Below are 26,264 nucleotides of genomic sequence, written 5' to 3'. Positions count from 1 at the left end.
GGGGCTTCCTGACGCCCCGCGGCCCGCCCGCAGCTGGTGGTGTCGCGTTCCAGCGTTTGGCCGCTCTTCTCCACGTGTGGTGGCGGCTCGCTCACGCTCTCATTTGCATCTCCCTGACGGCCACTGCGTAGCCTCCTCGGTGGGGCGTCCGGTGAGGCCTTCGGCCCATTTCTTAGCTGGTTGTCCATTTTCTTATTGTTGAGTTTTAAGAGTTCTTTGTATATTTTGGATAACAGTCGTCTGTCAGATGTGTCTTGTGCAGATGCCCCCCCCCCCCCCCCCCCCCCCCCCGCCCCGGTCTGTGGCTTGTCTTCTACTTCTCTTGCCGGTGTCTTTCCCAGAGCAGACAGTTTGAATTTTAATGAAGTCCGGTTAATCATCATTTCTTTCATGAATTGTGTCTTTGGTGTTGTGTCTAAAAAGGCATCACCTAATCCAAGGTCATCTGGGTTTTCTCCTCTGTGATCTTCTGGGAGTTTTATAGTTTTGCATTTTACATTTTGATCTCTGGCCCATTTTGAGTTGATTTTTGTGAAGCACGTAAGGTCCTCACCTCGTCATCAGTTTGCACATGGACATCCGGCTGCTCCAGCACCATTTGTTGGAGGGACTGTCTTTGCTCTTTTGTCAGGGATCAATGGATTGTGTTTATGGGGTTCATTTCTGAGCTCTCTGTTTTGTTCCATTAACGTGTCTGTCTGTCCCTCCTCCGGTATCACGCTGTTTTGATTACTGTAGCTTTACACTGTCCTAAGTCTCGAAGTGCGGTGGTTTCGTCTTCGTCAGTATCATGAAGAATCTGGGTCTTTCGCTTCTCTCCGTAGAAACCTGAGAATCAGTTTATCGACAGCCACAAAATAACATGCTGGGATTTCATTGCATGGATAGATCAGGTTGGGAAGAACTGACCATCCTGACAATATTGAGTCTTCCTGCCCGTGATCATGAAATCTCTCTCCGTTATTTTGTTCTTTGATTTCACTAATCAGTTTTATAGTTTTCCTCATAGATATGCTCTGTTTTTTTAGGTTTATATCTAAGTATTGCATTTTCTTAGTGCTGCTATAAATGATGTGTTTTTAATTTCAAATTCCACTTGTTCATTGATGGCATATAGGAAAACAGTTGCCTTTTGTATGTTAACCTTGTATCCTGCAACCTCACTATAATCACTTATTAATTTTGGCTTTTTTTTTAATTCTTTGAGAGTTTTAAAATTATTTATTTTAATATTTATCCATTTTTTGAGAGACAGAGCACGAGTGGGGGAGGGGCAGAGAGAGAGAGAGAGAGAGAGAGAGAGACACACAGAATCCAAAGCAGGCTCCAGGCTCTGAGCTGTCAGCACAGAGCCCGATGTGGGGCCTGAACTCATAAACCATATCGTGACCTGAGCCGAAGTTGGCCACTTAACCGATTGGGCCACCCAGGCACCCCTGTTCTTTCAGAGTTTTTACATAGATGATCATGTCATCTTGAACAAAGACAATTTTGTCTTTCTTCCCAATTTGTATACCTTTAATTTGATTTTCTTGCCTTATTGTGTTAGCCAGGGTTTCTGGTACAGTATTGAAAAGGAGGAGTGAGAGGAAACACCTTGTTCTGTGCCTGATCTTCGTGGGACAGCTTTGCGCTTCTTCAGTATGGTGTGCGCTGTAGGGTTTTTGTAGATAGTTTTTATCAGGTTGAGAAAGTTCCCTCTATTTCTAGTTTATTCAGAGTTTTTATCTTGAATTGATGTTGCATTTTGTCAAATGCTTTTTCTGGATCTAGTGATGTGAATCTATTATGTGATTTTTCTTTTTTAGTAATTTCATGTGATGGATTACACTAATTGATTCTTGAATGTTGAATGAACCTTGCATAGTGGAGATAAATCCCACCTGCTTGTGGGGTATGCTTTTTATATATTCTGGGATTTGATTTTCTAATATGTTGCTGAGGATTTTTGGATCCGTATTCATGAGAGACATTGCTCTGTAGTTTTCTTGTAATGTCTCTTTGTGATGTTGGTATTAGGGGAATGCTGGCTTCACAGAATGAATTAGGAAGTGTTCCCTCTGCTTCTGTCCTCAGAGAGCGGTTGTACAGGACTCATATAATTTTTTCCTTAAATGTTATGTGATCTTCACCAGCGAACCCATTTGGGTCTGGTGCTTTCTGTTTTGGAAGGTTATTGGTCTAATATTTTTAATAGATCTAGGACTATTCAGATCATCTATTTTTTAATTCTTATGTGAGTTTTGGCAGATTGTGTCTTTCAAGGAATTGTTCCATTTCATCTAGGTTGTCAAATTTGTGGACCGAGTTGTTTGTAGTGTTTCTTTATTATCCTTTTAATATCCATGAGGTCTGTAATGATATCTCCTCTTTCGTTTTTGACATTAGTACTTTGTGTTCTCTTTCTTTTTTTCTTAGCCTGGCTAGAGACTTGCTGAATTGATTGAACTTTTCAAAGGACCGGCTTTTGGTTTCATTGGTATTCTCTGTTGATTTCCTGTTGACAAATTCATGGGTTTTTGTTCTTATTATTTCTTTTCTTCTGTTTATTTTTGCATTTAATATGTCCTTTTAATTAGTTTCTTAATGTAGGAACATAGATCATTGATTTTAGATCTTCCTTTCTATGATGTGCACTGATTTTGCTGCATCCCACAAATTTTGGTACGTTGTGTTTCATTTTCATTTAGTTTAAAACATTTTTACATTTCTCTTGAGATTTTTTTCTTTGACCTGTGTGCTATTTAGAAGTGTGTTGTTTATTCTCCGTGTATTTAGGGGTTTTCAAGTTTATTTCTGTTACTGATCCTAGTTCAGTCCCACTGTGGTCTGAAGGCAGGTGTAGGGTTTCTATTCTGTGTGCTTGTCGGGCTGTGTTTGGGGCCCGGAACGTGGTCTGTCTCGGTGAATGTCCGTGACATTGAGAGGAGCGTGCACCCTGCTGGTCTGGACAAAGTGCTCTGCAGATGTCAGTCATGTCATGGTGATCGACGGTTGTTGGGTTCAGGTAAGTTCTTCCTGCTTTGCTTCTGCTGGATCCTTGCATTTATAAATTTTTCTTTTTTTTGACATTTATTTACTTTTGAGAGAGAGAGGGAGAGAGGTACACAGAGTGTGAGCAGGGAAGGGCAGAGAGAGAGGGGGACACAGAATCTAAAGCAGGCTCCAGGCTTAGTGCAGTCAGCACAGAGCCTGACGCAGAGTTCAGACCCACGAGCCGTGAGGTATGACCTGAGCCGAAGTTGGCCGCCTAACTGACTGAGCCCCCCAGGCGCCCCTGGGTCCTCTCATTTCTGACCCAGGGTGTCAAAGTCTCAGACTGCAGTAGTTTGTTCTGATTCTCCTGCGGTTTCCCCGACACTGTTCGGGTGTTCACATGAAGAACTGTTGTCTTTGTGGAGACTTGACCCCTCGTCGTTATGAGGTGCCTTCATTATCCCTCACGACCTGCCTTCCTTTGAAGCCGGCTCTGTCTGAAATCCACACGGCTGCTTCTGCTTGCTTTTGAGCAGTGTTAGCCCACTGTTTTTCTCCGTGGACTTTTAATCTGTGTGTGTCTGTATTTAAAGCAGGTTCCTGAAGACAACACGCAGTTAGGTCCCGTTTTTGTCTTCCACTCTTTTTCTGCATTTTGTGGTTTTAATTTATTTTTTTAAGTGATCTGTGTATGCAGTGTGGGGCTTGAACTCACGACCTCGAGATCAAGAGTCATGTGCTCCACCGACAGCCAGCGGGGCGCCTGTTCCTCTTGTGGTTTTCATGGAGCATTTTATAGCATTCCATTTTCCTCTTTCTTAATGTATCAGTTATTCTTTTGTAACTTTTTTTTTTTAGTGATTGCTCTGGAGTTTGCACCACACGTTTCCGCTTATCCAGGTTCCCTTTAAAGTCACTGTGCTGCCCCACAGGTGGGCGGGGGCCTCAGACAGCAACGCCGCCTCACTTCCCGCGTCCGTCTCTGTGTTGCCACCGTCAGTACGTGTGGGGCACACAGGGCGCATGCACACAGCACACACCTCAGCAAACATGTCACTTGTGTTAGTATTTTCAATGAGCTCTTATCTGGTGGATTAATCAGGATACGGAAAACACAGTTCTGTATTCGACTTCCCCTGCCCCACCTTCCGGTCTTTCCGACTAAAGAACTTAACCTTCTCTTGCAAAGCAGGTCCACCGGCAACAAGCAGATGTGTGGGCGGGATGGGGAAGGCGTGGGCCTGGGCATGTGGTATGTGCTCCGGAGCTCTTGCAGGGCGTGAGCGAGACGGGCGTGTGCAGGTGTGCGTGGGCCGCTGCCGAGCTGCGGGTTGTGTGACGACCGTGAGCGATGTCCTGTGGCCTGGACGCAGGGTCCACTGTCAGGTGCTGAGCTCTGCCTACGGCCTGACCACCAGCTCTCAGGTCCCCTCCCTCCCATCGGTGCTCTGTGCAGTCAGCTGGTTACGCATTAGCTGTGTGGTGTTGAGCTCTGTAGTCTCCATTAGTGACCTGGTGTGTGTGTGTGCGCGCGCATGTGTATGCACGTGTGTAGACACCCTCCCCCAGGGTGGGTGTGGGTGCTCCGTGGTGATGAAGTGACTCGGTCCTGCCGCTGCTGTCTTTACAGTGTGTGTTGGGCCCCATCAGGGGGACGGTGGCTGTAGGGACCACACTAGCAAGCAGTCCTGTCTGTGTTTAACGGGTCTTGAGCCCGGCCCTTCCCTGACCCCTCGCTCTGACTTCTCTCCTAACCCTCAGGCCTGGCGAAGGGGTTACGGATGTGCCCAGCCGCTGATCTGGGGGGACCATCTCAGTCTTGGGGGCCGGGCCACGCCAGAGGGCCCGACATGGGCGCACAGAGGTTTGGTGACTTGGGGAGGGCACAGACGTAGCTGCAGCGTGGTCATGTGTGGTTGTCCCTGCAAGACACAGCTCTGTCTGTGTCGAGAGGCGAGGTGCCAGAGCCCCAGTGCAGGACCCAGGAGTCCCTGCAAACTCTCCTAGTGTTTGATGAGTGTTAAGATGTGATAATGTAGAATGAATGTGCACAGGAATGAATAATGCATATTTTTATGTAAATGCCTCAGGCCTCAAAAAAAAACACCCAAGGAATTTAGTCACGCTAATACTTATTTGTTTGCTTGTTTATTTTAAGTTTACTTATTTATTTTGAGAGAGAGGGAGTGTGAGCCCAAGTTGGGGTGGGGCAGAGAGGGAAGGAGGGAGGAGGGGAGAGAGAGAGAGAGAGAGAGAGTCAGAGTGAGTCAGAGTCCCGAGCAGGCTCCATGCTGTCAGTATGGAGCCCTGTGATGCAGGGCTCAAACTTACGAACCGTATCGTGACCTGAGCTGAAATCAAGAGTGGGACACTGGGGGTGCCTGGGGCTCAGTCAGTTGAGCGTCTGACTTCTGCTCAGGTCATGATCTCACGGTTTATGAGTTCAGGCCGTGTGTCGGGCTCTGTGCTGACAGCTCGGAGCCTGGAGCTGCTTCAGATCCTGTGTCTCCCTCTTTCTCTGCCTCTTCTGCTCACTCTCTGTCTCTCTCTCTCTCAAAAATAAACAAACATTAAAAAAATTTTTTTAATAAAAAAAGAGTGGGACGCTCAACCAACTGAGCCCCCCAGCTCCCCGGCACTGGTGTTAAAGCCACAGCTCCCCAAAGGGCAGCACAGAGAAGGGGTGGAGGGCCCTGGCCCCCGGGGGTGCGGTGATTATGGGCTCTATAGCCCCGGGGGAGTGTGAGCGCATGTTCCGCGCATCCATCTGGCCTCTCCCTTGACCTCTACTATCTCTGGACTTCATTTCTGAGGCCACGCATCACCTGCGGGAGATGCCGCTGCCTGGAAACCGCTGTGGCCACCGCGGGAGCTCGGGCTCGTGGATGTCAGCCTGCCAGGCCCGGCCCGTGTCTGCTGTCGTGTTCGGAGTTGGGGGCTGGGAAGGGGACCCTGTCTGCACTGTGTGCTGCTCCTGGACCCTCCTGGTGCAGGGAACCCAGTCCCCGTGACCGTGAATCACGTCTTCCTGCTCCTTCAGGCTTTTCAGGGGCTTCTCCTCGCCTTGGGCGCGAGGCCGTGCTCTGAACATGCCTCGCGGTCCCCCGGGCGGCTCCTCAGTGCCGGCTGCCTGGCTTCCGCCAGCTCCGCAGGTGCAGAGTCTCGCCTCCAGGCCCCTCCTCAGGCCGTCCCCCTGCTGGGAGCGTTCCCTCTCCCGGGGACCCCCACCCCGGGCGTCTCCACAGCCCTCTCACCCCTCTGCACCCTGGCCCGCCCCCCTTGGGAGCCCCTGGCGCAGCGCCCACCCGGGCGGGACGCCCCATGCACCTGCTGTGCTGGGTGAGAGCGGCATCCCTGCCCACGGCTCCTGGGACAGGTTTGCCTCCAGAGCAGCGGCGCCCGCCTTTCCCCCCGGGAGTGCGGAGACTGGCGCACGCGTCCGTGTGGACGTGCACACCGTGTGAGCACACGGCCCCGACAGACCTCGTGGAATGTCAGCGTTGATATGATGAAGCCGAGTAGCGTCTTTCCTTCCGGTGCGATGGCAGCGTGCTCCTCACAACCCTCAGAATTCGTGGCTCCCCGGGGTCACCCCAAGCAGCAGTCTCTGAAGGACCATGCCAGCCACGCAGCCTGGCATCCGTCCCAGCCACCTCCCTGCCTCCCGTGGCCTCTGCCTCCTGCCATCGAGCGCCTGTGCCGTCGGGAGGCTGGGGCGGGCGGGGCGCAGGGGAGGGCTGAGCCAGCGGCCTCCACCCCCCTGGTTGCACTGAGGGGCCTTGGGGGACGCCCTGCGGGATGGCGGGGGTCGACTTAGGCGCTGAAGTGCAAGGAGGGCCCTGCAGGGGGGACGCGGGGAGTCCCCGGGGCCACGTGCCGGGAGCTGGGGTGCTGGGCACAGGTGGTGCAGGTGCTGAGCACTGGGCGGCTCTCAAGGCACGTGGCACTAGATGCCGTAGCGGGTTCACGAGGGGAAGGACGGCGTACACACTGATCCACGTCAGGTGGATGGGCCCCTTGCAGAGCGCCTTCCTGACGACCCCGCTTTGCCACGTTGTCTGGTCGGCGGTAAATGGCTCTCCCCGTAGACGTGGTGTCCCACACTTGAGTGCCTGCCGAGGTTTGGAATGAGAAGCGTGTCTCGGAGCCCGTGTCTGTGAGCAAGCCAGTCACCGTGTCAGGAGCCAGAAGTCCGAGACCCATGTCCCACGGCTGCTGCCAGGGCGTCCGCGGCTGGTTCCTCCTGGAGCCCCTCAGGGAGTCCGTCTGTGGCCTTGCCCAGCTCCTGGCGGCTGCGGCCGCCCCGGGCCGGTGGCGCGCCCCCCTCCTCCCTCCTGTGATGACACTGATGCGCCCGTCTCGAGGTCCGTAGTCATATCCATAGGCCCCTTCCAGTCAGATGGTGTCTCTGGTTGGCTTTGTGTGCGTCCGTGTTCTCGTGAGAGTTTGTGCAAGACCTGATCTGTACGAGAGGACGGGCTGAGTCACTGTCACTGGGGGCAGCTGTTGGGTCCCCTCCGTTGGTGACCCCGATGCAGCCTGTGCCCAGGGTGGGGAGCCTTCCTGCCACTGGGGAAGCCGGTGGAGCCCGACCCGAGCGGGCAGGGCGCTCCCCAGCAGTACTGTCAGGCCTGGGTCCCAGCTTGAACCTGTGTTGGATAAGTTATTTCTCGGGGCGCCTGGGGGCTCAGTGGATTCGGCTCAGGTCATGATCTCACGGTTCGTGGGCTCGAGCCCCGCGTCGGGCTCTGTGCTGACAGCTCGGAGCCTGGAGCTGCTTCGGATTCTGTGTCTCCCTCTCTCTGTGCCCCTCCCCCATTCTTGGTCTGTCTGTCTGTCTGTCTCAAAAAAATTGTTGGTTGGACATTGTGAATGTCTGTGGAGAAGTCGATCTGAAATACGTAAATTTGGAAACAAAGCTTTTCTTGTCGATTCTGGAGATGGCTATGTTTACGGAAAGTTCCGGCTGAACTTGGCAGGTCACTAGGTGCCGTTTGGCCTCCTGGCGGCCTCTCACCTTCTGTTCTGGTCCATTTATTGAACAAAAGAGCAGATGCCCGTCACAGCGCCTGGGGGACATGGAAGCATCTCAAAGATTTGTCAGTGGAGGGTGGGGTCTTCAAAGAGCAAGGGCTGCCCACAGAGGGGCTGCGACCCGGGTCCTGGCCGTCCTTGGCTGGAGCGGGCGGGACGCGTGTGTTCAGGGGCCTCGTGTCGCAGCCACAGAACCTCTGAACCTCACAGGGCCCTGTGCTGTTTTGGCTTAAGGAGCTTTCGCTTCGAGCCTGATCCTGTTTCTTCCTTGCCTGGGGCTTGGCAGGTGTGTGTCCCTGTGAGGGAGAGCCCGGCCCGGGGCAAGCAGCCTGGCCGAGGGGACAGAGGGGTGCGGGGTGTGCATGCAAGTTTCAGGTTGTGTAAATAGCTGTTCTTGCCCCAGACCGCCCCCTCCCCCCCCCGTCTCCTTCCCGTGCTCTCCCCATGAGACCTGGGGCTCAGAGCCCCTCACCCCTTCTGTTCAGGGCTGGTGCCCACATGCTGCATGTCCGTGGCGGCCACGGCCGGGCCACTGAAACCGCCGTGTTGTGGGTCCGGTGGCACCCGCGCACAGCCAAGTAACTAACCAGTTGTGTCCAAGAGATCGGCAGGTTTTCTTTCTCTTTCTCTCTTTCTTCCGGAGCAGCTGTTCTGCAGCGGTTCCTTCTGCAAACGTGCCGTCCTCTGCAAGGCCTCGCTGGGGTGACGGCGGGAACCCGTGGGGGGGGTCGGCGGGCGCCGGCACCCGCGTAAGCAACCCGGGGAAGGCGCTGCTCTGGTCCACGTACGCTCTGTGAGCCTGGAGCCGGTGTCCGTGCCCGGCTCTGGGGGCGCTTGGCGGAGCAGGTGGTGATGTGGATGGTGACGTGGATGGAGTGGCGGGAACTGAAGTGGTTTCTCTGCGTTTGTGTTAAAAGCACTTCAGTACGGTTCCTGTCGGGCAAAAACAGTGACGCTTTACAGACACACTGCGTGTTGGGACGTGACTGTTGTCCGTGAGGGTGTCCTCTGTCTGCTCCCCACAGACGTGCACCCCCTTCCTCCTCTCCTGTTCGTTCAGCCTCGGGAAACCCCACACGACACAGCTGTGTTTTAACCACCTTAGTGTAACTTGCGTAGTTAACTCGCTTACGTGACGTGTGCAGGGCCCGCACGTGGGCGTGTGAACACCTCTGTGCTGGAGGCGCTGAGCGGTTCCGCCGCCCCCGGGCCCCTGCGCTGACCCCCCAAAGCCTGTCCCCTGGCGGCCCCTGGTCCGTGTGCTGTCACTGTCTCTGGCGAGACACGTGTGGATGGAGTCACACTATGTGGTCTTCTGTTCTCGTCCTTCACTGACGGTGATCTTTCCGAGACTCCTGTGCGTTGGTGAGCGTTTCGTATTTCATCCCCTTTATAGTTGGACAGCACGGAGAGTGCATGGCTGTGACCCGCTGGGTGACCCACTCACCATGGTGCACTTGGGGCCAGCACCCCGTGTGAATGAAGGGGCTGTGAAGGTCCATGGGCAGGTCCTGTGTGCAGAGATGGTCTCGTTTCTCTGGGTACACACCTGGGCTTGGGGGGGTTGTGGGATCGCTCCGCTGAGTGTCAATTTGGTGGTGTAAACTGCCGCCACACTGCGCCTCTTCGGCCGCACGTGGGCCTCCTCACCTTGACCTTCCTGTGGGCAACATGTCGTGTACGCTCTGACCACACACGCGTGCCCAGCGTCTGTTACCGCTGTGACTTCGTGAACTCGAAGATTTAAAACACGTCACGTTAGGGGCGCCTGGGGGGCTCAGTCGGTTGAGCGTCTGACTTCGGCTCAGGTCATGATCTCACGGTTCGTGGGTTCGAGCCCCCCGTCGGGCTCTGTGCTGACAGCTCGGAGCCTGGAGCTGCTTCAGATTCTGTGTCCCCCTCTCTCTCTGCCCCTCCCCCACTCACGCTCTGTCTCTCTGATTCTCTGTCTCAAAAATAAAAGTTAAAATTTTTTTTTTAATTTTAAAATGTGTCACGTTGTACACGTCATTGTTGGATTTTCTTTTTTTTCTTGCTCAGCTTTTAAAGCGCACTTGCCATGTGACACGTGTGGTGCTGCTCCAGGACGGGAACGTGTCTCTGCTCGGGTGGGTCTGGGCACCTCGAGTGGTGGCCATGGGCACCAGTGAGCGTTTGTGGGGTGGACGCGCTCCAGCTCCGCGGAGGTGTATTTATCGTGTCTGTACTGGTGGCCGTCAGGCTCCCACCGCTACGTTGTTCCCAGAGTGAGCGGTGCTGCCGCGGGCGCCCCCCTCGGTCCTGCCCACGTCTGGGAGCTCGGGACACGCTGGGTCGTGGGCTGGCAGCTCTTGAACGGAGCCGCGTGGCGCTGTCTCCGCGTGGCACTGCCGCTTCCTCCGTGTCCTCCCCGTTTGAGGTCAGATCTGTTCGTTTTCACCCGTTGTGCGTGTGAAGTTACGTCTTCTTTTGCTGTTCTTTCAACAACACGCTTCATCTTTCCTGACAGAAATTCAATGTCGTCTTTCCGTCCTGGAAGAGGACACGGTGAGAGTCGCAAGAGCGTGTTTTATACGAATGAAGAGTGGGAGCTTTTAGACCCGAGCCCCAGGGACCTGGAGGAGTCGATGGTGCAGGAAGAGAGGAGGAAGCAGGCGCCCGAAGGAAACAAAGGTAGGACGGGGCCTGCTGCCTGACCCCCCCACTGCCCCCCGGGGCCCAGGGCCCTTCCGTCGCAGGAGGCGCCGTGGGCACTCGCATCCTGTCTGTGGGAGACGAGCCGCAAGGGCCTGTGAAGTTGGGGCACAAACATCCAGGGCTCGTGTTGCTCTTGACGGATGTGTGGATTTTGTTTTTTTTTAAATATTTTTTTATTTATTTCTAGGAGAGAGAGATTGAGAGACAGTGTGAGCAGGGGAGGGTCAGAGAGAGAGGGAGTCACAGACTGAAACAGGCTCCAGGCTCTGAGCTGGCAGTCAGCACAGAGCCCGACGCGGGGCTCGAACCCACGAACCGCGAGATCATGACCTGAGCGAAAGTCGGACGCTTAACCGACTAACCCACCCAGGCGCCCCATGTGGATTGTTTTTAAAACGTTGTGTTTACAGAATTCTGTACCAGACATGAAGGTAGAACACGTGGTCATGGATTCGGGCGCGGCCCCGCCCGACTTGTGCCTTTGTGAATTTACGGCCACTCTTTCCTCCCAGCCCCTCCCCCTCCCCACGGTCACCATCGCTATTTCAAAGTCAAGTCTAGACATCAACCCATCACATCTAAATGTTTCATCTAGTACCTGTCTCTGAGAGATAACTCATTTAAAAAGTTACGGCAGCTTTGCTCTTACACGTAGAAACAGTGAAGTGTGGTCGAATAATTTAACCCTGCACGTGTTCCACAGCTGTGTGCCCAGGAGGTGATGCCAGGGCAGCTAATGCACTGACAAAGCCTGCGGGTGGGCAGGTTTACTTGCCGCTCTGCTTAGGCCTCTTCCCGTCTGAGCAGCCCCCCGCCCCGGTCTGCCCTTTGCAGTGATGTGCGTGTGGCAGAAAGCGTCTCCCTGCCAAGGAATTCCCCTCACTCTCGAGTCCGAGTGTGTTTCTGTGGGTCACTTACGTGCCTGTGCCTGTGTGCGCCCCGTACGTGGTTGCGGGTCAGGGCTCACCTTCAGTTAAGACGAGGGGGCTCTTTGCAGGGGGGTCAGGGGCTGTGTGCCCCTCTGGCCTTGCCCCTGGGACCACCGCATGCCTGGCTCCCGCAGGTTGGGGGCTGGATTTCAGTTTGGGCGTCGTCAGCCCGACCCTGTCTGTGCAGCCATTCGTGGTGCCCTGTCCAGGGGGCCCTGAGAGAGGATTGATGTTTCATGTAAAACGATGACAATTTTGAGGTTCTGCCCCATGCTTGAGTCTAGAGTGGGCTGAGGGGAGGAGCAGGATTGTAGGGAGTGTTTACGGGGAGGCAAGAGTTCACGAAAGGAAAACTCTTCCCGTCCCCTGGGAGGGTGGCCGGCACTAGCTTCGTTTGCTGGGTCATCCTTCAAGGCCCTTGGTCCCATGTGATAGGGTGGGAGCCATGGCCCGGCCGTGCTGCGCTCCCCGGTGCTGGCCCAGTGGGCCTGAGGCCGAGCGGGAGCGCCTCCCGAGGAAGGGTGCCTGGGCCCTGGGGGTGGCCTTGCCGGCCCCCACGTCTGGTAGAGGCTCGGGGGCTGAACTGGAAAGAGGCATCTGCAAGGCCGGGCGGGGCCTCCGGGGGCGGGGCCTCCGGGGGCGGGGCCTCCGGGGGCGGGGCCTCCGGGGGCGGGGCCTCCGGGGGCGGGGCCTCCGGGGGCGGGGCCTCCGGGGGCGGGGCCTCCGGGGGCGGGGCCTCCGGGGGCGGGGCCTCCGGGGGCGGGGCCTCCGGGGGCGGGGCCTCCGGGGGCGGGGCCTCCGGGGGCCTTCCTGCCGGGAACCCCGCGGGGAGGTGATGGGCATGTGGACCCCTCCTGTACCTGCTGAGGGTCGTCGCCCTGTCGCCCATGGCAGCTGAGCTGCTCCCCCTTTGTGTTTGCCTCCTGCTGTGTCCCCTGCTCGGTTTCTTTTCAAATGTTTATTTAAATCCAAGCTAGTTGTGTATAGTTAGTAATACTGATTTCAGGAGTAGACTCAGTGATTCATCATTTACTGTGACACTCAGTGCTCATCCCAGCAAGGGTCCTCCTTAATGCCCATCCCCCAATCAGCCCACCCACCCCCACCCAACGCCTGGCCAGCAACCCTTGGTTTATTCTCTGTATTTAAGAGCCTCTTAGGGTTTGCTAAGTGGAATTAAAAAAAATTTAATGTTTATTTACTTTTTTGGGAGAGAGCACAAGTGGAGGGTCAGAGAGAGAGGGAGACACAGAATCTGAAGCAGCTCCAGGCTCCAGGCCGTCAGCACAGAGCCCGACGTGGGGCTCAAACGCACGAACCAGGAGATCCTGACCTGAGCTGAAATGGAATCAGACCCTTAACTGACTGAGCCCCCCGGGTGCCCCTGCTAAGTCGACTTTTTAATCACAAGCATAACACACGAGGTTCTCTGACTGGAAATGTGTACTCAGAGGGTCTTCCCTGTGAGCACACACTGGACCAGCCCCATCGGTCACCGGCCCCTCCCAGGGCAGCCCCTGTCCTGAAACAGCAGGGAGTCAGGGCCCGTTTTCTAGTTTGGCGGGGCCTGTGTGGTTTGTACTATTTCACGTTTCCTCCTTGCAGCTTGAATATACATTTGAGTCCATTGATGCAAAAACGTATTTGGATTCATCAGTATTTTTAAATACCCATTTTTAAAAAAATATTTATTTTGAGAAAGAGTGTGCAAGCAGGGGAGGGGCAGACAGAGAGGGAGAGAGAGTCTCAGGCAGGTTCCTGCTGTCAGCACAGAGCTCGACGCAGGACTTGAACCCACAAACTGTGAGATCGTGATCTGAGCTGATATCAGGGGTTGGATGCTCAAACAACGGAGCCACCCAGGCTCCCCTTTATCTTTTTTATTGTAACTTTTTAATTGTTTATTTTTGAGAGAGAGAGAGAGTATGTGAGCAGGGGAGGGTCAGAGAGAGAGGGAGACACAGAATCAGAAGCAGGATCCAGGCTCTGAGCTGTCAGCACAGAGCCCGACGTGGGGCTCAAACCCACAAACCATGAGATCATGACCTGAGCTGAAGTCGGACGCTTAACCGACTGAGCCCCCCGGGTGTCCCTTTAAAAATACCCTTTTTAAGGAAGAGAATGGGTTCACGCTCAAAAGCACGTATTCACAATTAAGAAAACGTACATTTATGGAGGGGTTTTGTCTTGTTTTATTTTACTGGGAACAGATGAGCAAAGGAAGCCGAGGGTCTCTGAGGTGTGCGGGTCCCCCGGGGAACCCGCTGTCGTGCAGGTGGGGCCCCGAGAGGCCTCGAGCGCCGTGCTCCTCTCTGGCCTGATCTCTTTCTGTTTGGTCCTGGAAGTGGCCGATGTGGGGGAGTGAACTGAAAGGAACTTAGCAGGGAGATGCGATGAGCGCGTGCAGGGAGGCCTCTTCGTAACGTCGCCGGTGCCAAGGGGCCGCACGTTAGAAATTGAGCAAGCAGAAAGTGTTTGCGCCACCAGTGATCACGTGAGGAGCGTGGTGCGGGCGGGTCCCGCTCCTGGAGTTTAGGCTTGGTTTTCATCCAGGAGGAGTCGGGCCGAGAGGCGCCCCCGCTCCCCGCCTGTGTGCCCTGCGCGAGGGACACAGCACTTCCCGCAGGGTAGCGGGTGGGACGCTCCAGTGTCTCACTGGACTCTCCAGAACGAGGGTTTGCCCTGCACTTAAACAAGTTTTGTTTTCATGTAGGAGTAACTGGCTCAGGATTTCCCTTTGATTTTGGACGTTTTCCCTACAAAGGAAAGCGCCCTTTGAGAGACATGATCGGATCATACAAGAGCCGTCACGTGAGTGGGGACCCTTCCGCGGAGGGCGCCCAGGGCGGCGGCGGCGGCAGGCTGGCCTGCGAGACGCAGCTGCAGGTGCGGAGCCAGCAGGAGGAGCTGGAGCGGCTGAGGAAAGACCTGTCCAGTCAGAAGGTGACTTCCGTCCTCGTGTGTCTGTCGTCGTCCCCCCCCTGGTCAGCCACCAGCACCAGAGAGCAAGGCCTGGCTTTCGTGGGTCTCGGCATGTTTTGTTCCCCAGAGGCACCCCCTCGGGGTTTCACGCTGCGGGGGGCGCTTGTTCAGTCGGGCGCGTCGGTCTCTCTGAACACGAACGCCTCGCCGGCCCGGCGCCCCTTCACCGCTGGTGGCGGCCGCCACGTGGTGTCAGACGACACTGAGTGCGCGTGGTTGTTTCGACCCAAGCTAAGGTTTCAGAGCTCTGTCTTCTCAGCAAGGACGCGCGCTTGCTGGGGCCACGGCCGGTCACGGCGCGAGTTCGCGGTCTCCTGCTTCCTCTTGCTGCTCTCTGCACACGGGCTCTGCTGCTAACGGCTCTTCCTCTCCGCTTCTGAGAGCCTTTGAGAGGAAGTTGGGTCCTAACACCCTCCCAGCTGGGCGTCTGCATTTCCTCCGCCTCGTGTGGCCCCGTGTGGCCCCGTGTGGTCCCGTGAAGCGGGGCGCCTGCATGTCCTCTGCCGCGTGGCCCCGCGTGGCCCCCTGAAGCGGGGCGCCTGCATGTCCTCTGCCGCGTGGCCCCGCGTGGCCCCGTGAAGCGGGGCGCCTGCATGTCCTCTGCCGCGTGGCCCCGCGTGCGTGCTCAGGGTCTCTGCTTCCCCTCTGGCTCCAGGAGCTCGTGCGGCTGCTGCAGCAGACGGTCCGCTCATCGCAGTATGACAAGTACTTCGCCGGCAGCCGGCTCGCCGAGGGGGTCCCCGGGGACGCGCTCGAGCTTCTGCACCGCAAGGACGACCAGATCCTGGGCCTCAGCGGCCAGCTGGAGAGGCTCACCCTGGAGAGAGAGAGTCTGCAGCGAGAAGCGAGAGCGCTCAAGGGCAAGGTGGGCGAGCTCAGCGAGCAGCTGGGGATGCTGGTGGAGACCATCCAGGCCAAGGACGAGGTCATCATGAAGCTCTCGCACCAGCTCAGCGCCGGCGAGGACAGCGCGCCCTCTCCCACGGGTCTGCCCGGCTCCCCCGCCGCCGCCAGCAGGGAGCAGCTGGAGCTGGACAGGCTGAAAGTGAGTGGGGCGTGGGCGCCGGCTGCTGGGCGGGGCGCCCTCCGTGCCGTCCGTGGCCGCTGGCCTCAGCTCCTGGCCGGGGAGCGGAGCGTGGCTCCCGGCGGCTGGGGTGGGGTCGGCGCCCCTGTGGCCAAGGTGGGAGGGGCCTGGGGCGGGGGCTACTTCCTGAACACTCTCGGTCTCCGTGTCGTCCCCGAAGTGGGGACCAGCTGGCGGGTCGGGGGCGCACGGTGCTGTGGGAGGCAGGGGTGGTGTCCGTGCCTGCAGAGAAGCCAGCCGTCCCCCCAGGAGAGCGAGGGCCCGTGGCCTGTCGGGCTGCAGAGGGACGCTGGTGTAGTCCCGTCGACCCCACACGGGTCTCTGGCCGCAGGTGTGGCCCTGCCCCATCGCACCCCTCACCTGGCTACCCTCATTCTGTAGACAGCTTGGCACCGAGGCTGTTTGGCGCCTGAGTGCAGTGTATCCTCGAAGGCCAAGGTTGGCCACGTTGAGGTTGTTAGCGAGGGCCTGCTGCGTGCCTGTCAGGGCAGAGGATGGCGAGGGGCGGACGTGCGGGGGTCTCAGAGCGTTCTAGAATGGGAGGTAGCACTGGGCCGACAGCAGCATCGCTGGGATGTGCGCACGGCCTCCTGTCGTGGCCGTTTCCCGGTGACACGTGGGAGGCCGGGAGGGTGCGTCCTCGAGGGGAGCCGGCCTCCTTCCCTCGTGGTTCCGTCTCCTGCGAACCCAGCTGTGACCCCAGAAACCGTCGTGGTCGGTGTTGCCAGCGGGCGGGCTTTGCCACGCGGCCTAGGACACGCCCGGCCTTCACCACACCGCGTTGCCGACGCGCATTTTACACCTTGTTTGACGTCAACTACGGTTCATGCTTAGCGAGCCTGCGTGTTTCCGCAAGGCCTGCTCGTGTTTCCGCAAGGGGACGCGTGCGGGCCGCTTTTCACGGGCGCCGGGCCAGCGGCTTCTTGTCCTCGGTCCACGCGGCTCCCTCTGGAGACTTCGACTTCTCGCCCTGATCTACCTTTCTGTTTTTGTGGCATGTTGGGTGGGCTGGTTTCAGTCACTTCGGGATTTCGTGACTTTTTCTCTGGCCGCCACGGGGTCCAGGCAGGATGGTCGGGCACCAGCCTCACACGCTCGCCCTCCCCCCTGCACCGGTTCTCCAGCCCCACATGCTCACCCTCACCCCTGTGTCAGCTCTCCAGCCCCACATGCTCATCCTCACCCCTGCACTGGTTCTCCAGCCCCACACGCTCACCCTCACCTCTGCACTGGTTCTCCATCCCACATACTCACACTACCCCTGTGGCAGCTTTGCAATCCCCACACGCTCACCCTCACCCCTGCAGCAGCTCTCCAGCCCCACATGCTCATCCTCACCCCTGCACTGGTTCCCCAGCCCCACACGCTCACCCTCACCCCTGCGGCAGCTCTCCAGCCCCACACGCTCACCCTCACCCCGTGCCAGCTCTCCAGCAACTCTGCAGGAATTGAAAGCAGTGTGAGGGACGTGGATAGAAGTGGGGGACGTGCTGTGGGTCCTCTGTGTCCTCGACTACTTGATGCTGCATGGTTTCCATACTGATTTCTTCCCTTGTCCCCAAGGTTAAATGTCCCTGGGGGGGACCATCTGTGTGTGTCAATGGTGGTGCCCTGTCATCTCACTATCATCGTCACTTCCCGGTTCCTCCGTCGAGAGTCTGTGTGTGCGACCTGTAAACATTTGTGCTGTTTGGAATCTGCAGGCACTTCTCTTTAATCTAATACAGGGTCATTTTCTGGGATGTTTTGAGGAAGGAATAAATGTTGGTCGTAGCATTTTTCCAGTCTAATATGTGAGGACTTTATTTTTCTCGTATTTCCTTCCGGGCCTTTTCCATGTCTTTGTGATTCTCTGTCCAGAGTAGGTCAACCTCTGCTTTGTCCAGCACCATAGCCCAGCTCGGTGACCCACCGCGAGGGCGGTGTCTTGAGGCTGCCTGTCCTGTGACTGTCCCCACTCCCCTGTGCTGCCCTTTTCTCCTTCCTGTGATTTGCCCCTTCAACATGAGCCTTCACACTTGCAGCCTTGTTTACTCATCTAGCCACGTGCCAGGCTTACCGGTCTGCTGGAATCACACACCCCTCGCACCCCCATGGCGCCCAGCGTGGCTTGAAAGTGGAGGCAGAACCATGGCCAGCATGAGCAGCAGAGAAGAGATGTGGGCTGGCCCGACCACAGCAGGTTGGGTCCCCCTCTGCCCAGTGTGTTCACCTGACACCCAGCCCTCCCCTCGGGGGTCTCTCTGGGATCGGGGTCCTGGTGCCTCGTGGGTCTTCCCTGGTGTGATCGTCACCGAAAGGAGACCATTCCTACGATGAGCAGTCAGGACTTCCCAATGAAGACATCGTTAGCTTTCCCGCTTCACCCACCCCGTGCCACTCGGCCACCGTCCCTCGGCCTTGGGTGTGTACTGTGCTCGGCCTGGAGCTCCCTCTCCTCCTTGGGCTGCCAGCAGCTCTCACCCACCAGGAGGGGAAGACTGAGGCTGCGGAAGGGGATCCGGGCCTCCTGTGGGGCTGGACTTAGGTGTCTCTCGGGCCCATCGTGACGTGTGGTCCGTGGACTCAGAAGGTGTGCACATATCGGTCAGGCGTGGCCAATGGCTGGGAGTCCGGCGGCCTGGCTCTCAGAGGCTGGGTCCTGGCTCCGAGGCTCCTACTTCACATGGGCAGCAGAGACCTGGGGATGGCTACCCAACAGTTGTCATGGTGCAGTGAGGTCAGGAGTGTCACGCTGACCCTGTAACCCCTAGCAAGCACCCCACAAATGTTAGCAATTGAAAGGACCATTGAAATCCATCATTTCCTTTGTGGGGTTTAGGATGATTGTGGGCCCCCATCCCCATGGCGATGTCCAGCCTGGGGCACGTCTTGGGGAATAGCTATGGTCTCTGCCCCATGAGGGCCCAGGAGTCCACGGCTTCCCTGGCCACTCTCGGCCGGCCCTGGGATTTCCCCGTGGGTATGGCCTAGGCCAAGGGGCCAGAGCCTCCCTGGGAGCCCAGGCAGAGCGGGAGAAGCATGCTGATGAAGGGCTGTGCTTGGCAGAGCATGTCTGCCTCAGGCTTCCTGTCCTCAGGCTTCGAGGCCAGAGCCAGATGTGTCCCTGTGCTCGGTGGAGCTTTTCGCTGGCACGTGAGGCCTCTTAGAACACAGCAAATGCACCAAACGTTAACCGTTGGTGAATTTAGGTGAAGAGTGTGTTGGGTTCATTGTACTTCCCTCCAGGCTTCTCCAGAGTTTGACATTCTCCACGTGGACGTGGGAGGACCTTGCTCTCCTGAGCCCCTCGTCTGCTGTCGTTGCGGGTGTGAATCTGTAGTTGAGGGTGTGTGCGATGTGCAAAGTGGGTGAATGAAAATGAGAACCCACAGGAAGTATGTTGTGTCTCTGATTAGGAAAGAACCGAGCATTGGGGCGCCTGGGGGGCTCAGTCAGTTAAACGTCCAACTTCGGCTCAGGTCACGATTTCACGGTTCATGGGTTTGAGCCCCGCGTCGGGCTCTGTGGTGACAGCTCAGAGCCTGGAGCTGCTTCAGATTCTGTGTCTCCATCTCTCTCTGACCCTCCCCTGCTCAGTCTGTCTCTCTCTCTCTCTCTCAAAAATAAATAAAACGTTTTTAAAAATTTAAAAAAAAAAAGAAGTGAGCGTGAGGGAGGTCAGTGCAGGTAGATGACGCTTGCACAGGGTGTGGACGTGGTCCTGGTGGCTGCAGCGATGGGGGGGTGTCGGCGCTAACTCGGCGGGGCTGTGGGCAAGGGCAATCATGCAGAATAAACAGCCTGCAGCCAGTGTGAATTGATGGGTTTTCTCTCCCAACAGGACAGCCTCCAGGGGTATAAAACCCAGAATAAGTTTCTGAACAAGGAAATTCTGGAGCTCTCGGCGCTGCGGAGAAATGCAGAAAGGAGGGAACGGGATCTGATGGCCAAGGTGCGTTGGGCACAGCTCTGTGACCTGGTGGCTGGGGACTCAGAGCCCGTCAGATGTGGGCCTCTGAAAGCCTGTCCTGCTGCCGCTGGGCGTGTGGTCATGATACGGAATTGTGTCTAAAACATTCGGAGCGTAGAGCGTGCAGTGCTCGCTCTCGCGCTGAGGCGCCCTGATGCATCGTCTGCACGCAGAGTGGGCTTCACAGAAAAGGTTAAATCCGAGCCTGAGGCCCCGAAGTGAAGAGTATTTGGATTGTGATTTTAGCTCTTGTGGGGGCCGCTTTCCTATTTGTAAATGGGGAAGGGGGAACCCTCGCTGCCAGCCCAATGGCGGCGGTGCGAGAGTCTGATGGCATTGTAGCGGGAAAGGCAGCATGAACGTGACAGCTGTCACCGGGTGGTGAGTGGAGCTCACCGTGTCCCCCAAACTCCTGTCTGCGTGTCCTCCCGGGCATCTGCTTTGTCTGAAGAGGTGGCAGACGGGAGCTGGTCCTGGGCACAGTGTCCTTGGAAAGTGTGGGTGCCACGCAGGCGCCTGCTCATGGCCCATATGCCGGGGACACAGCATGACCTTGGGAACCGGCTCATGGTCTGGTTCCTGCCACTCCCTTCAACTGCCCAGGACTGATGTGAGCGTTGGCATCAGGTCCTCCGTGCCAGAGCCCCAGGAGGGAGGGGATGTGACCGGTGACATAAACTAATCTCTTACCTTCCACACGGTCCCCGCCTCTCCTCCTGTGGCTTGGGGCTTGCCGTTTAGTGGCCACCTGACGTTCCTGAGGGTATTTTATCCCGCGTCTGTCTGGGCGGAGGTAACCACCGCACTCTCTGTAGTATTCCAGCCTGGAAGCCAAGCTCTGCCAGATAGAAAGCAAGTACCTGATTCTGCTCCAAGAAATGAAGACGCCCGTGTGCTCAGAGGACCAGGGCCCCTCCCGCGAGGTCATAGCCCAGCTGCTGGAGGATGCGCTGCAGGTCGAGGGCCCGGAGCAGCCAGAACAGGCGCTCGTGAAGCCTCACCTCGTCAGGTAAGGTCTGGCGACTGTCGGGTGGTGGAGCCCCTGCTGAGGCCCCCCTGCTGCAGCCACGGCGGCCGTCCACAGAGGCATGACACGAGGCTGTGTCCCGAGACAGAGCCACACCCGCACCCGGTCCGAGTCCACGGGGTCCCGAGTGGGGAAAATGCTCAGGTGGCCCAGCACCCACTGAGACTCCGACACATGCTGTGGACTCACTGGGACGTCCACACGTTAGGACGTGACGGAGCCTGGAAGCTTGTGACGGGTGTCCCGTTAGGGTCCGTCAGGTACTGGTTTCTGAGACATGAGACTCATGAGACGTTGGATGGGGAGAGACCTGCAGACTCGGCCCCGTGTCCCCCGCTGGCCGCTCCGGGCCGGCCGCGCTGCAGGGGCCTCACGCCTCCCGCCTCGTCGGCACGGCCTCCCACGTCCAAGCTCAGCGTCGCCCGCACCGTTGGGGCCTGCGTCCGGGAGCCGCGTGGGTGGGGGACCTGCAGGTGCGTTCAGCGCTCGGTGAGGTGGGTGCTTACCCTCCTGCCGCATGGGGGCCGAGGCTGGGGAGGACCCCAAGGTCATGGGGCCCGGCAGTTGGCACTCCGGCAAGCTGCTCCGGACGTGCCTTTCTCCTCCCTGCCGCTCTGCGGGCTCTCATCGTTTACGTCAATCTAACCATACACGCGGACTCCTTTTTACTTTCTTATTAAACTTTCAAACCTACAACGTGACAGCCGGTAACCGCCCCACGTGCACCGTCAGCAGTTGCCAGTGTTTGGCCAGTCTGGTTTCATCTTAACCCCGCCCCCCGGAATTACTTTAAACCAAATAGCAGGCATTTTGTCATTTCACCTTAGAACACTTTGGTGTGCGCTTCTAGCATGTAACTGATGGCAACCTTTGGTCAGTTTATTTACTTGAAGAGAGAGCGAGCATGTCTGGGTGAGCACGCGTGCCGGGGAGGCAGAGAGGGAGAGGATCCCAAGCAGGCTCCACAGTGTCCGCGCAGAGCATGACGACGGGCTTAAACCCACAAACCATGAGATCACGACCTGAGCCGAAGTCCAGAGTCAGACGCTCAACCACCCAAGCCGCCCAGGCGCCCTGATGACACTGTGTAATGCACGAATCCCACCTTGTTCTGTGTGGTCGCAGCTGCCTTCCTTCATTATTTCCTGAAATCATCCAGGTGGATACATGTGGTTCCCGGGAGCTTCATTCTTGCCTCATGCGCCTTCCTGGGAGGAGGCATGTGTGGTGCCCAGACCTCAAGTCTTTATTCCTTCCCCTCGTGCGTCCCTTTAACAGACAGGCAGGCGAGCATCGTGATTCATGTTTCCCCGTGTCCGTGTGTGAGCTCCTGTCGGGTGTAGACTGGCAGTGGGATCCCTCACCTGCAGGGCCCGGTCCCTGACCTCCAGATCCCTGACCCGCACGGAAGGCCTGCGTGCTGGTGTTCTGTGGCTGGCCTGGCGGGTGGCCACAGACTTCACTGCCTACATCGCCGTGCTCGGGCATCTGCCGCCGCCACGTCCAGGCCACGCTCATCCCCGAGGCTCCAGGGCACAGGCTGGCGCGAGCTGTTGGCAGAACGCTGTTTCTGGGGCTCGCAGAGCGAGGGCTGCGGGCGTGACGTTCATCCCCCCCTTGTGGAGGTCACTGCATCCCTGGGCTCCAGCGACCGTGGGCCGCGCGGCCCCTCTCCTTTGACCCCCACTGTGAAGGGCTCCCGTGCGCACGTCAGTCCCCGGACCACCCAGGGCAGCCTCCCCTCTGTGACTCCGTCCACAGTGTGGTTTTTGTGAGGCGACCTCATCACAGATGTGAGGCCCTGGGGTTTGACATCCTTGGGGCCACGGTCAGAAAACACAAATGTTTTCTTTCTTGTCTTTCCACTTTTTAAAGTGACTTTTTCGAACACAGACGTTTCTTGTCCGTGCGTGTGTGACATAAACACACGCATGTGTCAGCACTGACTTCATCTCCGTGCTTTCCACACGTGCCTGTAAACCACCTCAGATTCATTTTTGCTCCTCGTATCGGGAAGAGATCTGATCTGCCTTTTCCCCCAGTGACAGCCAGCCATCCTGACCCTGTTTACGGAGAAGGTTACACTGTCCCCACTGGGGATACTTTTTGCTGTTCCACTGGTGTTTTTGTTGAAATTGTGTCATTTTATTTTCCCTTCTGTTTTTCTCAACAGTGAGTATGACATCTACGGGTTCAGGACCGTCCCAGAGGATGACGAGGAGGAGAAGCTGGTGGCCAAGGTCCGCGCGCTGGACCTGAAGACGCTGTACCTCACAGAAAACCAGGAAGTGTCCACCGGGGTCAAGTGGGAAAACTACTTTGCGAGCACGATGAACAGAGAGATGGCGTGCTCTCCGGAGCTGAAGAGCCTGATACGGGCCGGCATCCCGCACGAGCACCGCTCCAAGGTGTGGAAGTGGTGCGTGGACCTCCACACCAAGAAGTTCAGGGGCAGCGCCGAGCCCGGGTACTTCCAGACGCTGCTGCAGAAGGCGCTGGAGAAGCAGAACCCGGCCTCCAAGCAGATCGAGCTGGACCTGCTGCGGACCCTGCCCAACAACAAGCATTACGCGTGCCCCACCTCGGAGGGTGTGCAGAAGCTGCGCAACGTCCTGCTGGCCTTCTCCTGGCGGAACCCGGACATCGGCTACTGCCAGGGTCTGAACAGGTGGGTGTCGGCACCCCCAGGCCCCCTGCAGGCCCCTCCCCCAGGCCCCTCCCCACAGGCCAGGTTGGAGTCAGAGACTTTTAATTATGCAGTGTGGCCTGGGAACCCTGGTGGCTCAATCCGGTGAGCCTCTGACTCGGTTTCAGCTCCACTCATGATCTATGTTTGTGGGTTCGAGCTCTGTGTTGGGCTCTGCACTGACAGCCCAGAACCTGCTTGGGTTCTCTCTCTCCGTCTCACTCGCTTTAAAAAAAATAAAATAAGAAAACAATACCACCACCAAACTCACATTATCTGAAACAACTACGTTTCTCGTTCTGGTTCCTCACTCTCGGGTTTTGACCAGAATTTGATTTAGTTATGCTTATGCTTATAATTTACATAACTTACATTTAAAACGCCCGAAGCTGACACCGGCGGCCATGCCGCATTCACCCAGCTTCCCGGTAATCGAGAGGCTGCCTGGGTGGCCCTGCGGGCCTCGCGCACGTCCCTGCTTCCGTGGGCAGAGGACACTGGAAAAGCCGCCCGCTGTGTCGCTCTTCATTCGGAGCCAGGCTAGGGCAGGACCAGGCCCCCGGAGGCCCGGGGTCTGTGCCGCACAGAGCCGCGTGCCATGGCTGCCGGGTGCCTGGGGTCTGTGTAGTGGCCGCTGCTCATCCAGGGACGTTCTCTCCGTGCAGGGGGAGCTGGAGATACGCACGAAGCCTGAGGAAGCTCTGGTGCATTCCTGAGGAATCTCCCCAAAAGCCAAGGGCGGGGGTTGGGGTTCAAATGCTATGGTTTTTTCTGGCCCCTCCCAGGCCCCGAGCCCCACTCCGTGCCAGATACTGGCCTCCCGTAAGGGCCATGTGTGTGAGTGTGGGTGTGTGAGAGTGTGTGTGAGTGAGTGTGAGTGGCTGTGCTGCAGAAGGCAGGTTTCAGCTGCAGTGTTCACACCAGGTGGTTCCCAGGAGCCCCCGCTCCGTGACGGTGAGACGGGCGTCCTCTGTGCCCGGAAAGGGGAGATTCAGCTCCCGTTTCACGCCCTCGTTTAAAAACAGACAGACGAGAAAGCTGTAAACAGGACGCTGCGTGGGGAGCAGTCTTGTTCTGTGGGAATACTCAGGCTGACAGTTTCCAGAAGCCACAGCCCTCTGAAGGCCAGCGGTCCCTTGGGCAAGCCTGTTTGGGGGTACGCCGGCACCCCTTTCATCCGGTGTTGCCGTGGAACCTACTCTCCCACAGCAAAACTTCCAGAAAGCTGCACCCTCCACCCGCTCCCCATCACCGTTAGGGCCTCTTGACTTTAACTGTGTTGTTGGGTTTTTTTCCTTTTAGGTATTTTATATGTGCCTCTGAGGACCCAGAACTTCCGCAGAAGGACATTTTGTTCTTCCGTGAGTGATCCAGGCCTAGCTTCTGGACACTTCGCTCACTTAAAGCGGCGTCCTGCAGGCTGTGCTGACCGCAGACCGCTGGCCCCACTTCCTGTACCCGCGGGCGCTGTGGGCCTGCTTCCTCTCCCGTCCGGCCCAGGCCTGCCCGAGGCACCCCCTTCCGCCTACCCTATGTCCCTCGTTTGAAGGTTTTAATTCGAGGTGAATCCATTGTAGTTTTCTCCAAGGAGGAAAAAGACTGTAACCAGCCTCAGAGGAGTAGGGTTAGGGCTTCCTGGGAGGCACGGAAGCTCCGTGTCAGAGCGGATAGAGGCGCTTGGATTTCAGTAGCGAAGAGAAGGGCTTTTCTCTCCCTGCTCTGTGTCCAGATCCTGGGAGTCAGGCCTGGGATCGCTGGGAGGTCACCTCTTTTTTTTTTTTTTTTTTTTAATTTTTTTTTTTGTTTGTTTTATTTAGTTCTAGGAGAGAGAAACAGCGTGAGCAGGGGAGGGTCAGAGAGAGAGGGAGTCACAGACTGAAACAGGCTCCAGGCTCCGAGCTGGCAGTCAGCACAGAGCCCGACGCGGGGCTCGATCCCACGAACCGCGAGATCATGACCTAAGCGAAAGTCGGACGTTCAACCGACTAAGCCACCCAGGCGCCCCTGGGAGGTCACCTCTTAACTGGGGACAGACAGTGTAATGGCTGGGCCCAGGTTTCCTTCATGAGCAGCCTGACATGGTTGGGGCCCCTTTCCCCACGTGCACGCACGCCGTGGCCGCCGTGGCCGCAGCTCCTCTGAAGGCCCCTCGGAGCCGTTGGCTGTAAGCCACCCTCCACTCGCCTCTCCCTGGCGCACAGCAGGGTCAGCGGCGTTAGCTAAGCATTCTTTTTTATGAGGCTGCTTGATCATTGGGAAAGAATTTCACCATCTTTCAACGAAAACCAAATGAAAGGGTTGGCGGGAATAGTACCTTTATGCCTCAAACATGATTTATTTATCTTAGTGTTTATTTTGAGAGGGGCTCGGGGCAGAGAGAGAGAGTCCCAAGCAGGCTCCCTGCTGTCAGCACAGAGCCCAACACGGGGCTCGAATCCACGAACTGTGCGATCATGACCTGAGCTGAAGTCGAGTCAGACGCCCCTCACCCAGGGCGCCGGGCTGGCTGGGTCGGTGGATCACGTGACTCTTGACCCGAGGGTTGTGATTCTGAGCCCTGTGTTGGGGGCAGAGGTGACTTACAGACAAACAGATGCGTCACTAGTGCAGGAAGTGACGACTGCGTCGCTGGGGCCCGAGGAGGGCTGTGGCGGGCCGGCTGTGCGGCCCGGGCCCCCACCATGCAGGCAGGGCGCTCACCTCGCTGCCGTTTGTCCTCTGTGTGCAGGCTGGTGGCGGTGGCCCTCCTCTACCTGGAGCAAGAAGACGCCTTCTGGTGTCTGGTCACCATAGTGGAGGTTTTCATGCCCCGAGACTATTACACGAAGACGCTGTTGGGATCCCAGGTATGTCCAGACTGCGCCCCAGTCATCAGCCTGGAGAAGCTGCTAAAACGTGGCTGAATTAACCCTTGGTGG

General features: G+C 57.2%; 1 protein-coding gene across 1 annotated transcript in view; it reads left to right on the top strand.

The window, feature by feature from the left end:
• TBC1D2B (TBC1 domain family member 2B) overlaps window positions 1–26,264 on the top strand; it is a 59,416-nt gene that overhangs the window by 23,699 nt on the left and 9,453 nt on the right. The window contains exons 4-10 of the mRNA XM_039256878.1: window positions 10,499–10,662; window positions 14,329–14,558; window positions 15,253–15,642; window positions 19,505–19,615; window positions 20,449–20,642; window positions 22,834–23,328; window positions 26,075–26,192. Coding sequence (XP_039112809.1) covers window positions 10,499–10,662; window positions 14,329–14,558; window positions 15,253–15,642; window positions 19,505–19,615; window positions 20,449–20,642; window positions 22,834–23,328; window positions 26,075–26,192 — 1,702 coding nt within the window. The remainder of the gene's footprint in view (window positions 1–10,498; window positions 10,663–14,328; window positions 14,559–15,252; window positions 15,643–19,504; window positions 19,616–20,448; window positions 20,643–22,833; window positions 23,329–26,074; window positions 26,193–26,264) is intronic.

This window comes from Hyaena hyaena, unplaced genomic scaffold, assembly GCF_003009895.1.
Source record: "Hyaena hyaena isolate Hyena2069 unplaced genomic scaffold, ASM300989v1 scaffold_13, whole genome shotgun sequence".
NCBI classification, from domain to species: Eukaryota; Metazoa; Chordata; class Mammalia; order Carnivora; family Hyaenidae; genus Hyaena; species Hyaena hyaena.
Note: the sequence above shows the minus strand (reverse complement) of the source record. Positions and strands in the feature narration are given on the sequence as shown.